The 18,174-nt window shown below is 35.5% G+C and overlaps 1 protein-coding gene across 4 annotated transcripts in view; it reads right to left on the reverse strand.

Annotated features, from left to right (window-relative positions):
- The window catches only part of AFF4 (AF4/FMR2 family member 4), a 104,803-nt gene that overhangs the window by 24,600 nt on the left and 62,029 nt on the right, over window positions 1–18,174 (reverse strand). For all 4 annotated transcript variants that reach the window (XM_042983810.1, XM_042983800.1, XM_042983815.1 and 1 more), the window contains one exon: window positions 1,396–1,432. In XM_042983810.1, the coding sequence (XP_042839744.1) occupies window positions 1,396–1,432 (37 nt within the window). The remainder of the gene's footprint in view (window positions 1–1,395; window positions 1,433–18,174) is intronic.

Below are 18,174 nucleotides of genomic sequence, written 5' to 3' on the forward strand. Positions count from 1 at the left end.
ATATGTTTTGTAACAGCAAAAACTGGAAACATCTATCGAGAGGAGAATAGTTAAATAAATGATGGTATTATCATAAAATACACAATTTTAATGTTAAAAAGAATGAGCTAATGTTAAAAGAATGAGCAAGAATTTATACTGATATAGACAGAGCTCTAAAATAAATTAAGTGAAAAATATAGGTAATAAAGAGTATGTGCAACTTATGATCTCATGTGCCAATACTGAGTTATAGGGGGAGGAGGACAGAACTAAGGAGGAGACATTCTGAAAAGTTGCTAAGAGAGAAAATGTAAACTTTCTGGCCTACGGCTATTTTCTTCATATCTTTAAATAGTGATAAAGATTCCTATAACTATAGTTTAAGGTAAAACCGAGAAGTGGATATACAAATAAAGTTTGCTAACATTAAAAAGGAATATTCTCCATAGTTTCGTCTCTTTGCTTTAAGACCTCTAAAGACAATAAACTAAGCATCAAAAAGTTCCACATTTTTATATCCCAAAACTGATTACCAATGTAAATCTACCTTATTAAAGAAGTTACTGTTCTTGGCAAAACCATTTACTTTATTATAGAGCTATATGAGGAAGCCCAGACATTCATAAGGTTCCTGGCCTTACCACTCATTAATTCACGTAACCATCATCTCTTGGGATCACATTTAAATTCCCTAAGGCTATCATCCCCTCAAGTTCTTCTCAGAAACAAAAAGACAGGAGGTAGAGGGGGATTCTGTAACACACAGAAGATTTTCGTCCCAGACCTAAAGGCCCAGGAAGAATAAATACAGACGTAGGCAGAGAAGAACTACAATAAGTGACAATGACCCTTTCCCTTGCATATAGTGTAACTCTCACAGAACCAACTATCTTCATGAAAGATAGAGAAAGAGAGAGGAATGCTCTTGGGTTTATGAGGTGTCCATCAAACTGAATTCATGAACTCTGAACTTATTGCTTCAAGAAATACTTAGTCAATTTGATCTCCAATGATCTATAATTCTTCATTTTAAAAAATGTTGATTTATTTTGGGGGGAGGAACAGAGAGAGGGGGGAGAGAGAGAATCCTAAGCAGGATCCATGCTGTCAGCGCACAGCCTAAAGTGGGGTTCGATCCCACGAACTGTGAGATCATGACCTGAGCTGAAATCAAGAACCGGACGCTCAACGACTGAGCCACCCAGGTGCCTCTATAATTTTTCATTTTTTAAATGTACCAAGATTCAGTTTAACTCATTACAAACTGGGATAATAACTCATTACAAACTCAGATAATAAAAACTGGGATAAGACACGTGAACGAATTATAAAACCAATATATGATGTGACCATGAAAAATGAATGCTCAATTAACAGCTTAACATGAAAACCAAGAAGAAAAAAAATACTCACTTTGTTCTCCAGGGCCAAAATTGGACTGCTGAGATTCCTAAGGGACACAAAATTATATAGTGATATTAAGAGAAGGGTTCATTAGTAAAAAATGCTTTAAACTAAACTATTCAATTCCAGCTAATTCAATGAAAGATCCTGTTGAGTTCCTAAGAATGCATAAAAGACAAAACACAAATAATTTAATGATCCCATCTAATCAGCCTCAGCAATTGTTCTGGTCAGTAATGAACTCTCCCAGAGCTGAACACAAAAAACATCAAGCTACCTAATAGTCTACCTTTATTATTCATTTCTTTTCAGCAGCATCCATGGTCCTCATATCATAATTTAGAGCTTCGGGAAAGCAAATTATTTCCATTTAAGATTCTTGGTCTTAAAATGTTTAATTAAAAAAAAGTAATACTAAAAACCTCACACGGTCATTCACATGTCACTATATTGCCTTGCTTTTCCCACTCCCAATATTTTACACACAATTAGCAACTTGAGGAAAAGACTGTCATATACCACTCTGTAAGCCATACACTAGTACAATGTCTGGCACTCAGGAAGCACCAGTAAAAAGAAAGCCAAAATCTCACTGTCAGTGAAAGAAACATGCCTTTCCAAACTCAACTTTCATAATCAGAAAACCTTTTTCACACATGGAAATTGTGCATTTTTCTAGGTTAAGTCTTTGGAACACAACATTATTAAAATTGTGTTTAATTGTGTTTGGAACACAACATGTATTAAAATTACACAAACATCCCTAAAAGCCCACTTAAAAATGAGCAAAATCTTGCTTTAATGACAGAATTACCTGTGAAAGAGAAATCCACATAGTATGAGTGCTAAAATACAGTTTTGTTGTTAAAAATAATACTGTAAACCTACACCTATGGTCAAATGATTTTCAACAAGTATTCCAAGACCATCTATAAGGGAAATGACAGTCTTTTCAACAAATGGTGTTAGGACAACAGACTAGACATAAGCAAAAAAAATGAAGGTGGATGCTTACCTTAGCCAATATAAAAAAAATAACTCAAAATGGATCAAAGAACTAAATGTAAGAGCTCAAACTACAAAACTCTTAGAAAACTTAGAGCCAAATCTTAATGACCCTGGATTTGGCAAAGAACTCTTACATATGACACCAAAAACATCAAAAACACAAAAGAAACAAATAGAGAAATTGGATTTCAGCAAAATTAAAAACTTTTGTACTTCAAAGGACAACTCTATCAAGAAAGTAAAAAAACAACCCACAGAATGGGAGAAAATATCTGCCAATTATGTATCTGATAAGAGACTGCTATCTACAATATATAAAGAGCTCTTACAATTCAATGATAAAAAGACAGCCCAATGAAAAAAATGTGCAAAGCATATGAACAGACAATTCTACAAGGAAGATATAAAAATGGTTAATAAGCACATACAAATGGTCAATAAGCACATGAAAACATGTTGTCTGACATCGTTTCTCATGGGGAAAATGCAAATCAAACCCACAATGAGGTAATACTTCACACCTACCAGGATGACTAGGATCAAAAACAGATAACAGCAAGTATCGACAAGGATGCAGAGAAAAATGAAAGCCTAGTAGGAATGTAAACTGGCTCAGCTAGCTTTGGAAAACATTCTGGAAGTTCCTCAAATGATGAAGCATACAGTTGCCATTTGACTTTGCAATTCTACTCCTAGGTATATAACCAAGTGAAAAGAAACATTATGTCCACCCAGAAACTTCTACACAAATGTTTACAGCACCATTATTCACAAAAGCCCAAAGCTTAAAACAACTCAAATGTTCATCAGCTGATGAGTTTATAAGTAAAACGTGATATATAACCATACAATGGAATATTTGGCCACAAATAGAAATGAAGTACTGATATATTCTATAACTTGGAAGAACCTTGAAAACATTATCCTAAGTTAAAGAATCCTGCAAAAGACCACATATGGTATGATTCCATTTACATGAAATGTTCAGAAAAAAGGAAACCTATGGAGACAGAGTAGATGAGTGGTTTCATAGGGCTGAGAAGGAGACAGAGGGAAGTGGTAATAGATAAACAGGGCGTTTCTTTTTGAGATGATCAAAATGCTCTAAAATTCACCGTTTTGATGGCTCCGTAAGTCTGTAAATATATTCAAAACCATTAAATTGTACACTTTAAATGGGAGAAAAGCATGGCATGTGGATTATATTTCAATAAAGCTACTAAAAAACCTGCCAATAGAGCAGTGACCAAGGTCACTCCTGTGAATTATGTTGCAGATACAAATAATCCTCCACCGCTTTCAATTGCCAATTATCTTATACTCATTTACCTGGTAAAGAGCCTAAATGTTAATAGCCCAAACTTTCCAAGTAATCTCTCACTCCTTTCCCTAACACCTCTGACAATAGTCAGTCTACTGGTCTTCAAAGTCTAGTGGATTCTGTCCCCATAACATCTACTAAATGCACACCATCTCATCTTCATCTATGCTGCAAAGACTTCAGGTCCTCACATTTTTTCATCTACAAAGGCCATTTAATGGAACTTTCTAGCTCTAATCTTTCTCCTTCACTCAACTATAGTCTCCAGTCAACCTTTCTGAAGCCCAAACCCTAGTATGAGTCATCACTACTTTATTTCGTAGGGCCTTCAATGGCTCTGTTTTTCCTAGGGATTAAACCCAAACTCTTTGACACACACGATATCCATTCATATGTCTAAGTACTGGAAAACAAAGTGAAGAGGAAAAACACACAAAGGCCTTCTACTCATGGAGCTTAACACTTTTCTGAAAAATGTTAATGACTATCTCTGCAACTATTCATGTAAATAAAGGTAAAATGGCAATTGTAAGAAGTGCAATCAAAGGTAAATAACATACACAGTATTATCTAAGAGCTTATAATTGTGTGTGTGTGTGTGGGAGAGAGAGAGAGAGAGAGAGAGAGAGAGAGAGCGAGCATGTGAATGAATGTGAGAAAGGGAGAAAGAGAGAGAGAGAGACACACACACAGATCTAGCCAGGAAAATGAACAAAGGCTTCTCTGAGCAAGTACCGTTCAGGTTGGGATGTGAAGTGTAGGTAGGAAGTAAACTGGGAAAGGTAAGTGTACAGGGTAGAGAGAACAGCATGTAAAGGCCAGAAAAGATAGGGAGCACTGGTAGTGTAAAGGAGTTAAAGGCAGTCCACAAGAGGAAAAAGTACAGAAGGGTAGTGAGAAATGAGACTCAAGAGAAATGAGACTCAAGACATGAAAACCTAGATCATATAGCACGCAGGCTTTATAGATTATATTAAAGAACATTTAATACACATAAACCACATCTGTTTAGTAAAATCTGAGGGGTGCCTGGGTGGCTCAGTCGGTTGAGCATCTGACTTTGGCTCAGGTCATGATCTCACGGTTTGTGAATTTGAGCCCCGTGTCAGTCTCTGTGCTGACAGTTAGAGCCTGGAGCCTGCTTTGGATTCTGTGTCTCATTCTCTCTCTGCCCCTCCCCGACTTGTGTCCTGTCTCTCAAAAATAAATAACTGTAAAAAAAAAAAAAAAATTTTTTTTTTAAACTGGGGACTTGCAGGAGGGAGAGATGCAGGCCGAGGAAGGAGGCTGGGGGAAGGGGTATAACTCATTTTTATGTGAGGTAACTTATGTCATGAAACAACCAGTGAATTTTTTTGTTAGTGCAAAAAATACAAGCTTCTGTGTTAGTGTAAAAGATTCGGGAGTACTTTATGCCCCATTAAAAAAGGAGGAGGGAGGGAGATAAATTATTTACATTATACTTCAGGATTTATACTGTCTCTGTTATACCTTTCTTTGATGCACAAAAAAGTAGCTCTTCAAGTAATTTAATAACTGGAAAAGAATCTAACAAAAAGACGACTAGAATCACTGGCACTTCCACCCATCTCTATAGAGCTAACTTTGTACACTGAATGATTTATTCTAATATTTATTTCTTGAATCTTGAGCTTTGCTTTCTAAACCTGCCTCAACAGTGTTTCCTGATAAAGAAGTGCCTTTTAGTAGATTTGCTCTTTATTGGATTTCAGCCATTTTTAACTAGAGCAGAAAGACCAAGGTTTTGGACAAAGATATAGAACACTGGGAAAAATCTCAAAATAGGTTTATAATACAATTTTACTAAACCTCGATGTTTAAGGACTGAATTGAATTATTACACAACTCAAAATACCAGTGAGTATGAACCATGATGCTTTCATAGTTTCATTAGCAACTATCTCAAGGTATGTTATACACTCAAGAGCAAGATTAAGGATATAAATGCATATTCAAACTACTGTTGATAATCCGATGTTTCCTTCTTTTCTGTTTATGGCATCTTTGTTCCTACTTTGTACAGCGGCAGATAAAGAGTTCATACCAGAAGAAGATAAATCTCAGCTCTGTCATGTTCTTGTTTGCTCACAAATGCATCTCACTGTTATTTTCACTCAGCACTTTCACTGCAGGTATATCTTTTAAGCCACTTGTGCATTAGTGAAGATTAGATGAATTAAAACCAGTTAATATACTGTGTAAATCACCTTAACTATGCACATTTAAAACTGTAATATAGTAGAGCCAGTAAGAGCAAATAAAGGAGAGCAAGTCTATCAACTTTTCCATAATGAGAAAACCTAAGCTTCTCTCGGAATACCTCAGAAATAAAATGTGACTAACTGCCATTCAGATCAAGAGAAGCAATACTACTTTGATTTTGTTTTTGTAGACTTAAAAATAGAGAAATTTAGGACTAAAAACAACTATAAAATTTTCATCCCCTTCTCCCCAGTCCCCAATCTCCAATATACACACAATGTTGGAGCAAATGCTTTTCACTCTGAAGACCACTGACTTACCACAGTGGCAAGAATAAAGATGGAGAAAAATGAATGGAACTAAAATACATTAAAAGAGGCAAAATCATTAGGACTTGGTGATAGTTTAGAGGGTGTAACAGGGAAGGACGTGCCAAGCATAATTCTAACAAGGCTTTCCTAGCTTCACTAAGACAGGAAACAGGAAGAGGATCATGCTTGTTTCCTCTTTCCTTTCGGTTTGAACTAGCAGGGAGAATCATAAGTTCTCCCTGGAAGATGTCTCAAAGGCACCTGAAACTCAACATCTAAGAAGTGTCATGTATGTAACTAGATGTATGTATCTGGAATTCAAATACAGTCTGGAATTAAGATAAAAATTGTCATGAAGATAAAAATATGTGGAACACCGATGTGAAGAGGAACAGGGTACAAAGAGAAGACAATCTAGGTCTAAGCATGGAGTGTGTAACTGTGCATGCACTTAAACACTAATATGAATTTTTTTATTCTTTTTATTATTTTGTTTTCACAACGGAATATTGGGCAGCTTGAGGCAAAACACATTTCTTCTTTTGTATTCTCGTATAGCACCAAGCACAATGCCAGGAAAACGTAATGGTAGAGACAAAGACAGAGGAGAAAAAGGAGAAGCCAGAGAAGCAAAGTAACTCTGGATGAGCAACGTACAGTGGGAGATAAGGAGGAAATAGGCTAAAACAGTATTTTTTTTATTTAAAAAATTATTTTAAGTTTATTTATTTTGGGGAGACAGAGAAAGACAAAGCACGAGGTGGGGAGGGGCAGATAGAGAGGGAAACACAGAATCTGAAGCAGGCTCCAGGCTCTGAGCTGTTAGCACAGAGCCCGACATGGCGCTCGAACCCACCAACCATGAGATCATGACCTGAGTCGAAGACAGACGCTTAACCGACTGAGCCATCCAGGCGCCCCATAGGCTAAAACAATATTTAATGCTCATGAGAACCCTATGAAAATAAAGAAATAAAGAACATTAACTGGATTTACAAAATGGGCCACTAGTGGTCATAATGAAAATGGTTTTGGTGAGGTGTAAAAGCAAGATCAGACTAGGTTGAGGAGTAAGTGAAGGAAAGCATACAGACAGCAAATTTGAACCACTTTTTAAGTAAGTTTAACTCTAAAGAGGAGGACTGGATGGAGCATAACATGGAATAGAGGGATTTATTTGTTGTGCTGTTTTTAAATGGCACAGATCAAGGATGTTTAAGTGAATGATAAGGATTTAATAAATCAGCTCTCCAAATATGTTCCTAAACTCAACTTCTCCTCTACCACTAGCCACATGTGAACTGCTCTTTCACATCTGTTAATGAGTGTGAAATCTGCCCTCTTGAGTGCTCCTTACCTTCCTGTGCTTCTAGCACCCTTATACTTCTCCTTTAAAGCCCAGTTGGTGCCATCATCCTTAGGATGCCATCTCCAAATTCCATAAGTATCAAAACTTTCTCCCTTTTCTGTCCTCTCGGTGGACCCAGTTCATATGGTTAACACACAAAGAATGAATACCTATTAAAGTTATGTAGGAAGCTTTAAACTGTTTTATACACAAAGGTGTATTCATTAAAAATTCAGAGACTGAGATGAACTATAAAAAAGCAAAACCTGACTTATAAAAGCAACTCAACCAAAGCAATCATCACTAAGTAGCTAACTGAAGTTATTTCAAACACATTACCTGAGTATTTATATCCAAATCCAGTAAACAAACATTTACTGAATGGCTATATATGCCAGGAACTATTCTAGGCATTGGCACATACTATTCTAATTGTGTTTGTTAAATACCAATCTTAGTTAGAACAAGGGTAACATCTCAATGATTCAATGCTAGGGACGCCCGGGTGGCTCAGTCGGTTGAGCGACAGACTCTTGATCTTGGCCAGGTCATGATCTCATGGTTCGTAAGTTCGAGCCCCGTGTCCACCTCATGCTGAAAGTGCAGAGCCTGCTTGAGATTCTCTCTCCTCTCTGTCTCTCCCAGCTCACATCCTCTCTATCAATAAAATAAACTTAAAAAAAAAAAAAAAAGATTCAATGCTATACCTCTGAAGTACTATCTATAATACTGCCAGGTAGTGTTTCAAACATATAGTAAATATGTGCAAGGTCAGTCAAAAGCTTTAGTATGCTTCAAACTATCATTGGAAAATCTACCAACCTAATTCCAACTACACCCATCTAATCTGCTTTCCTTCCTATGATAAAGAAAGACCTAACTGTGCTCTATTCTAAAGCTAATATCCTCCATCACAGCACTGAATCTCAACCTCTCTAATGGAGACTTCTTAAGGTTACCGGCTGTCTTTCCCATGTATCATTTGTTTTTCCTTTTTTACTAAAACATCATGATCAGCACAGATGATATATATGATATATAAAAAATCCTTATCTTATAAAAATACTCACCTGACAACATCACTATACCCTTCCTGGCACCATCACATTTCCCTGCTCCCTTTTACAATGTGTCAAAAGAAAATCTTTTATATGTTCATCATCTCCAATATCTTTTGGGCCTCTGAAATCATTCTTTTACCCTCAGCTTTCTAACTAAAAGTGTTTATTATCAGCAATTAAAAAAAATACATTGTCAAATCTCATACCTGGAACATAGTAAGAACTTAATAAATATATGCTTGACAAATAAATACATAAACATCAAATCTATAGACATGAAAGCCATAATGTCTGAGATCAAAAATATGTTAAATGGGATTAACAACAGATTAGACACTACAGAACGAAAGATTACTGAAACTGAAGATTTAGCAATAGAAACTACCCATAAATGAAACAACAAAAGATAAAAGATTTTAAAAAATGAACAGTGCATTCATGAGCTATGGAACAACTTCAAGAGGCCTAATATATATGTAAATGGAGTCCTAGAAGTGAAGGAGAAAAGGGGAAGAGGGAGTACAGAGAAATATCTTGAGAAAATAATGGCAAAAATTTCCCAAATGTAATAAAAACTATAAACCCAAAGTTTCAAGAAGCTAAAAGTCACCCCCGAGCACAAAAAAAAAGATGAAAAGACCCAAGACAACTCAAAAGTGAAGAGCTTAAAATCAGTGATAGAGACAAAAAGAATCTTAAAAGCAGCCAGAAGGAAAAAAAAGACACCTTATATACAAAGAAAAAAGGCAATAAAGGATATCTCATATACAATGCAATCCAGAAGACAACGGACAACAGTTATAACCTAGCATTCTATAATCAGCAAAAATACCTGAAGAAAAAAGGTAAAATAAAAATGTCAGATACACAAAAGCTGAAAGCATTCATCTATCACAAGCAGACAAGCATTAAAAGAAATGTTAAGGGGCGCCTGGGTGGCTCAGTCGGTAAAGCGTCCGACTTCAGCTCAGGTCATGATCTGACACTCCGTGAGTTCGAGCCCTGTGTCGGGCTCTGTGCTGACAGTTCAGAGCCTGCAACCTGCTTCAGATTCTGTGTCTCCCTCTCTCTCTGCCCCTCCCCTGCTCAAGCTCTGTCTCTGTCTCAAACATAAATAAAAACATTTTAAAAAATTAAAAAAAAAATGTTACAAGGGAGTCCTCCAGGGGCACCTGGGTGGCTCAGTAGTAGATTAAGTGGCTGACTCTTGATTTTTGGCTCAGGTAATGATCTCACGGTGGGTTTATGAGTTTGAGCCCCGTGTCTGGCTCTGCACTCAAAGTATGGAGCCTGCTTTGCATCTTCTGTCTCTCTGCCCCTCCCCTTCGCACACACTCTCTTTCTCTCAAAAATAAATAAATGTTAAAAAAAAATTATTAAAAAAATAAGCTACACTGGTTATATTAATATCAAAGTAAATTTTATAGCAAAGATTATCGTAAGAATTAAAAAGAGTCAGTTCCTAACGATAAAGGTTATCATTCATGTAGAATTAATAACAATCCCAAATGTTTATGCACCTAAAAAAAAAACTTCTTAAAAATATGAAGAAAGGAACAAGAGAAAATTCAAAATCATAAACTCAAACTTATTGGAGATTAACTATAAGTCTCAATAACTGATAGAACAAGTAGAATTAAAATGAGTAAGAAAATAGAAAACTGAATACTATAAACCAACTTGATATTGACATTTACAAAACACTCCAATGAACAACAGCAAAATATATATTCAAATGTACACAAGCATTTGCTAAAAGAATATATATATTATATATATAAATTATATATAAATTATAATAAATGTAAAAGGATTCCAGTCACACAAAGCATGTTCTCTGACCAAAATGGAATTAAGCCACAAGTAACAGAATATATTCTGTAACAGAAAATATACAGCAAAATCTCCAAATATTCAAAAACAAAATGACACTTCAAAATAATCCACGGAATAAAGAAGAAATCAAAAAGGAAATCAGAACACATTTTGACCTGAATAAAACTGAAAACACATTTCAGAATTTGTGGGACGCAAATAAAATGTTACATAGAGAGAAATTTATAGCACTAACAGCGTGCATTATAAAGTAAGAAAGATCTCACATCAATAACCTTAGCATCCTCTTTAAGAATATTTTTTAAAAGAAGTATAAATAAAATAAAATGAAAGCAGAACAAGAAAGTAATACAGATGACAATGGAAATCAATGCAACAAAAACCAAAACCAATGAAGGAGAAAAAGCAGATTTTTAGAAGATCAATACAACTGAAAAACCTCAAGCCAGAAGAAAAATAGAAGAATCAAATTGCCAATAACAGGAATAAGAGAAGTGGCATCATAAGAGATATAAAAATTATAATAAAGAATTATCAAAAATCAAAACTTTATACCAATAAATTTAACAACTTTCATAATCAACAGATAAACTGAACAAGTTGCTTGAAAAAATACAAACTACCAAAACACATTCAAGAGAAACAGATAATATGAATAGCCCTAGATCTATTAGTAAATATAATATTGAGTTAAACACTATACTATAAACAAAACCCAAAACTCAAAGGGTTTCACTGGTGAATTCTAACAAACATGTAAGGAAGAAATAATACCAATTCTATACAAACTATTCCAGAAAATAGAGGAGGGAGTTATGTCCCATCTCATTCTATAAGGCTGGCATTACTCTGATACCAAAACCCAGCAAAGACATAATAAGAAAATAAAATGACAGACCAAAAACATAGATGTAAATTTTTTTTGTAAAAATTTTTTAAAATTTTTTGAAAATCAAATCGACATATAAAACAGGTAATATATAATAACCAAGTGAAGTTTCTACCAGGAAGGCAATACTGGTTTAAATTTTTAAAATTAATCAATGTAATTTACCATATCACAAACCAAAAAGGAAAATCATATGATTACATCAATAGATTCAAAGAAAGCATTCAACAAAATCCAAAATGCACTACTGATAAGAACACTCAGGCAAATGTGAATAGAAGGGAACCTCCGCAATTTAATAAATGACATCTGTGAAAATTCCACAGCTAAAATCATACTTAATGATGAAAGACTGAATACTTTCCCCTCTATAATGAAAAACAAGGCAAGAATGTTTACTCTAACCACTTCCAGTCAACACTTTATTAAAGGTTCTAGCCAGTGCAATAAAGCAAGAATAAGAAATGAGGCATCTGGTTTGAAACTAAAGTTGTAACAACACCCTTCATTCACACATGACATGATTGTCTAAATAAAAATTCTATGGTAGCTACAAAAATGCTACTAGAACTAAATACATTCATCAAGGTTTCAATATAAAAAATAAAATAATAAATGAAATGTATCTTTATAAACTAGCCAGGGAAAGCAGATACTGAAAAAAAATTTCCAAGTTTTTGTTTTAAGTGTATTTATTTTGGGGTGCTTGGGTGGCTCAGTCAGTTAAGTATTCGACTTCAGCTCAGGTCATGATCTCACAGTCTGTGAGTTCAAGTCCCACTTTGGGCTCTGTGCTGAAAGCTTAGAGCCTAGAGCCTGCTTCAGATTTTTTGCCTTTGTCTCTCTCTGCCCCTCCCCCACTCATGCTCTGTCTCTCTCTCTCTCAAAAATAAACATTAAAAGACAAATAAGTATATAAACTTAAAAAAAATTTTTTTAAGTTTATTTATTTTGAGAGAGACAGATGAGCAGGGGAGGGGCAAAGAGAGAAGGGGAGAGAGAGAACCACAAGCAGGCTCCTTGCTGTCAACGCAGAGCCTGACACAAGGATCAAATCCACAAACTGTGAGATCATGACCTGAGCAAAAACCAAGAGTCGGATACTTAACCAACTGAGTCACCCAGGGGCCCCACATATATTGAACATTTTTAAACAAAATACCATTTATAATAGTACTAAAAAATGAAATGCTTAGAGGTAACTCTGATAGAAAGTGTGGAACACCTAGATATTGAAAACTATAAAATAACAACAAATTAAATTATACCTAGGTAAATAGAGAAGAAGATAAGTGCTATGGGTCAGAAGACTCAATACTGTTAAGATGGCAATTCTCCCCAGCTGATTCATAAACCCAATGCAATCTCTATCAAAACCCTAGAAGGCTTTTATGCTGAAAATAACAGGGTGGTTGTAAAATTCATACTAAAATGAAAGGACCTTGAAAAATCAAAATAATTTTGAAAAATGGTAATATGATTGGAGGATTTACATCACTATCGCTTTATATTATTCACGTCAGATAATCAAGACAGGTTGGTACTGATATCATGATAGACAAAGAGATTAATGAAATAGAATACAGTCAGAAATGCACCACATATATAGTTAAGTGCAAGTGCTAAGGCAATTCCATGCAGAGAAACAAGTTTTTTAAACACTGATGATGAAAATGGACAACTATACACAAAAAATAAACTTTCATCCATACCTGTACCATATACAAAAACTACTTTAAAATGAATCACAGACCTAAATGTAAAGCCCAAAACTATAAGAAGTTTAAAAAAATACATAGGAGAATGTGAGTTAGGGAAAATTTCTTAGACACCAAAAAACATGATCTGTAAACTAAGAAACTCATGAATTGGAACTCATCAATACTAGCAACTTCTCCTCTTCAAAAGATATAGTTAAGAGAATGAAAAAGGAAGCTACTTACTGGGGTTGGAGGGATGTACAAATCTCTTATCCGATAATGGACTTGAAGCCAGAAAACAGAAAACACTCTCAAACTCACTAAGAAGAGGACAACATCCAATAAAAGATGGGCAAAAGTTTTTTAAAGTGCACCAAGGAAGATATACAAATGACAAATAAGTACATGAAAAGATGCTCAATATCATTTGTCACTAGAGAAATATAAATTAAAACCACAATGAGGCGGCACTCCTACACAATTACTAACAGGCCTAAAATTTAAAAAGACTGGCCATAACAAGCATTGGTTAAATATGGGGAGCAACTGAAACTCTCATATATTGCTAGTAGGAATACAATATGGTTCAATCATTTTGGAAAACATTATGAGCTATTCTTAAAAGTTAAATGTATATTAACCATCTACTAAAAGGTATTTACTGATGAGAAATAAAAGCATGTGCCCATATAAAGATTTGTACACAAATTTTTACAGCAGCTTTATTTTTAACTAAAAACCAGAAATAGCCCAAATGTCCATCAGTAGATGAAAGGGTAAACAAACTGGTAAAATTATAAGACGTGAACACTACTTGGCAATAAAAAATAATGATTTTCATATGCAATACTATGGATGAATCTCAAAATAACTGTGCTGAAAGAAACCAGAGCCAAAAAGAGTACATATATTATTATTCTATTTATGTACAATTCTCAAAAATGCAAACTAATGTATAGCGACAGAAATCAGATTAGTGTTTGACTAGGGATGGGAAGGGTAGAGAGAGTACAAGGAAGAGAACATTGTAAAGGATCATAAGTAAACCTTTGGGGTATAGCAACAAAACAAAGGATAAAAACCATATGATCATTTCAACAGATTCAGAAAAAGCACTTGACAAAGTACAACATCCATTTATGGTAAAAATCTTCTGCAGGGGTGCCTGGGTGGCTCAATCAGTTAAGTGTCCAACTCTTGATTTTGGCTCAAGTCATGATCTCACAGTTCATGAGATCAAGCCCCATGTTGGACTCTGCACTGACAGAGGGAAGCCTGCTTGGGATTCAATCCCTTCCCTCTCTCTCTGCCCCTCGCTCACTTGTGATCACTCTCTCTCTCAAGATAAAGAAATAAACATTTAAAAAAAGAAATAAAAAGCACAGTTAAAATATCTTCTACAAAGCAGGCTTAAGGGGGGCATACCTCAACATAATGGCCATATAGGAAAAACCCACAGCTAACATCACCCTCAATGGTAAGTTTTTTTTTTTTTTAACCTGTGTTGTGGTCCTTTATTATTTTTTTAATATAAAATTTATTGTCAAATTGGCTACCATACTCAATGGTAACTTTTAAAAACAAATTTTTTCCCCTAAGATCAGGAACAAGACAGAGATGTCCCCCCTCACCACTTTCATTCGACAGAGTACTAGAAGTCCTAGCCACAGCAATCAGACAAGAAAAAGAAATAAAACATATCCAAATTGGTAAGGAAGAATTAAAACTTTCATCATTTGCAGGATGACATGATATACAGAAAACCCTAAGACTCCACCAAAAAAACTACTAGATCTGATAAATGAATTCAGTAAGATCACAGGATACAAAATCAATACACAGAAATCTGTTGCATTTCTATACATTAATAACAAAGTCTCAGGAAGAGAAATTAAGAAAACAATTCCATTTACAGTTGCACCAAAAATAATAAAATACCTAGGAATAAACTTAACCAAGGAGATGAAAGACATGTACTCTGAAAACTACAAAACACTGAGGAAAGACAACACCAACAAATGGTAAGATATTCCATGATCACGGATTCAGAGAACAAATACTGTTAAAATATCCATACTATCCAAAGCAATCTACAAATTGAATGCAATCCCTATCAAAATACTGATAGCATTTTCACAGAACTAAAACAAATAATCCTAAAATTTGTATGGAACTACAAAAGACCCCAAACAGCCACAACAATCTTGAAAAAGAACAAAACTAGAGGTATCACAACCCCAGGTTTCAAGATACACTACAAAGCTGTAGTAATCAAGACAGTGTGGCACTGGCACAAAAAAAGGCACATAGGTCAATGGAACAGAATAAAGAACCCAGAAATAAACCCATGATTATATGGTTAATTAATCTACAATGAAGGATCCAAGAATATGCAACGGGAAAAAAGTCTCATCAAAAAATGGTGCTGGCAAAACTGGACAGCTACATGCAAAAGAATGAAATTGGACCACTTTCACACCAATTTTGTGTATTTTAAATAAACTCAAAATGGATTAAAGCCCTAAATGTGAGACCTGAAACCATAAAAACCCAAGAAGAGAACACAGGCAGTAATATCCCTGACTCTGTCAGTCACAACATTTTTCTAGATATGTCTCCTAAGGCAAGGGCAACAAAAGTAAAAATAAACTACTAGGACTATATCAAAATAAAAAACTGCAAAGCAGAGGAAGCAATCAACAAAACAAAAAGACAACCTATTGAATGGGAGAAGACATCTGCAAATGACATATCTAATAAGGGATTAGTATCCAAAATACATAAAAAACTTATACAACTCAACACCAAAAAGCAAATAATCCAATTAAAAAATGGACAAAAGACAGGAACATACATTTCTTCAAAGAAGACATACAGATAGCCCACAGACACATGAAAAGATGCTCAACATCAATCATCATCAGTAAAATGCAAACCAAAACCATAATGAGATATCATCTCATACCTGTCAGAATGGCTAAAATCCAAAACACAAGAGTTAAGATGGCAGAGAATGAGGGGGACCAGGATTGCCCTCATCCCTCAAACACAGCAGTACTGAGGTCAGAACACTTGGAACACCCATGAAATCAGTCTGTGGAGTGACAGAAAAATCTCCACAGGTAGATGGAGACAGCTTGGTGGGACAGATGTGCATATATGCGAAATGGGGGAGATAAAACAACGTGGGCATGGAGGGGAGGGATCCCCCTGAGTGGAGAGAAAAAAGGGAGAGAAAGAGAAGATGTGGATTGCAGTACTGTTAGGACAAGAGAAAAACCTCTCCAGACTAGGGACTGGGGAAAGAGAAATACAGAGAGCACCAGTTTTACTTTGCAAACAGCCTTAGGAGCTAAAAATCGGAGGTTTCAAAAGACTTTCTCCAGACTGAGCTGCCGCCATGTGTGTGCATGCCTGGGGTAGACAGGAGCCAGTCCCAGGGGTGGTAGTGAAAAACACAAGAAACACATGGTGAAAATATGGAGAAAAGGGAACTCTTGTGTACTGCTGGTGGGAATGCAAACTGGTGCAGAGACTGTGGGAAGAATATGAAGGTTCCTCAAAAAATTAAAAAAAGAACTACCCTACGATTCAGTAATCACACTACTGGGTATTTACCCAGAGTACAAAAACATTAATTCAAAAAGATACACAACCCCCATGTATACTGCAGCATTACTTCCAACAGCCAAATCATGGAAGCGGCCCAAGTATCCATCAATAGATGAATGGATAAAGAACAGATGGTATATACATACAATGGAATATTACACAGCCATAAAAAAGAATGAAATCTTGCCATGTGAACAACATGGCTGGATCTAGAGAGTATAATGGTAATAAAGTCAGTCAGAGAAATAAAAAATACCATATGATTTCACTCATATTTGTAATTTAAGAAAACAAATGAACAAAGAAGGGACAGACAAAAAAACCCCAGACTCTTAAATATGGAGAAAAGATGCTTACTAGAGGTGGGATGGGTAGGAGGATGGGTGAAATATGTGAAAGGGATTAAGAGTAGACTTATCATAATGAGCACTGAGTAATGTAAAGAATTGTTGAATTACTATATGGTACATCTGAAACTAATATAATCCTATGTTAATTATACTGGAATTAAAAGAAAAATTTAGGGGTGCGTGGGTGGCCCAGTCAGTTGAGCATCCCCCTTTGTCTCAGGTCGTGATCTCATGGCTCGTGGGTTCAAGCCCCGTGTCAGACTCTTGTGTTGAAAGCTTGGAGCCTGGAGTCAGCTTCGGATTCTGTGTCTCCGTCTCTCACTCTGTCCCTCCCCTGCTTGTGTACTCCCTCTTTCAAAAATAAATATAAACATTTTTTAAACGAATAAATAAACTAAAATTAAAATAAAAAAAATTTAAAGAGAAACATTTGAGGGTAACTGATCTATTAACTGTACTATGATGATGGTTTCACAGGTTTACATGTAAGTCAAAATATAAAATTTAATTTAAAATATGTGCTGTATATTGATATCATTAATCCTTAAAAAAATCATTTAACATACTCAGCTGTTTAAAAATTTTTTTTTAATGTTTTATTTTATTTTTGAGACAGAGAGAGACAGAGCATGAATGGGGGAGGGTCAGAACGAGAGGGAGACACAGAATCTGAAGCAGGCTCCAGGCTCTGAGCTGTCAGCACAGAGCCCGACGCGGGGCTCGAACTCACGGACCGCGAGATCGTGACCTGAGCCGAAGTCGGACACTTAACCGACTGAGCCACCCAGGCGCCCCCATACTCAGCTGTTTAAAATGTAGGAAATAATAATGTATTGTGAAGTTTATAACATATAGCTAAGCAACATGTATTATAAAAGCAGAAAGAATAAAAAGAGGGAAATGAAGTTAAACTGTTGCAAGGCAACTAACCCGTATGTGAAATGACACACTGTTTTAATATAATTGTGGTGTATGTATGATGTTGTAAACCCTTGAGCAACCACACACATACATATACACAGGTCTAGAGAACTCACACTTCCCTGATTTCAAAATTTACTACACAACTATAGTAATCAAGACAGTGTGACACTGCCATAAGAACAGACAGATCAGTGAAAAAGAATGC

Source organism: Panthera tigris, chromosome A1, assembly GCF_018350195.1.
Source record: "Panthera tigris isolate Pti1 chromosome A1, P.tigris_Pti1_mat1.1, whole genome shotgun sequence".
Lineage (NCBI taxonomy): Eukaryota > Metazoa > Chordata > Mammalia > Carnivora > Felidae > Panthera > Panthera tigris.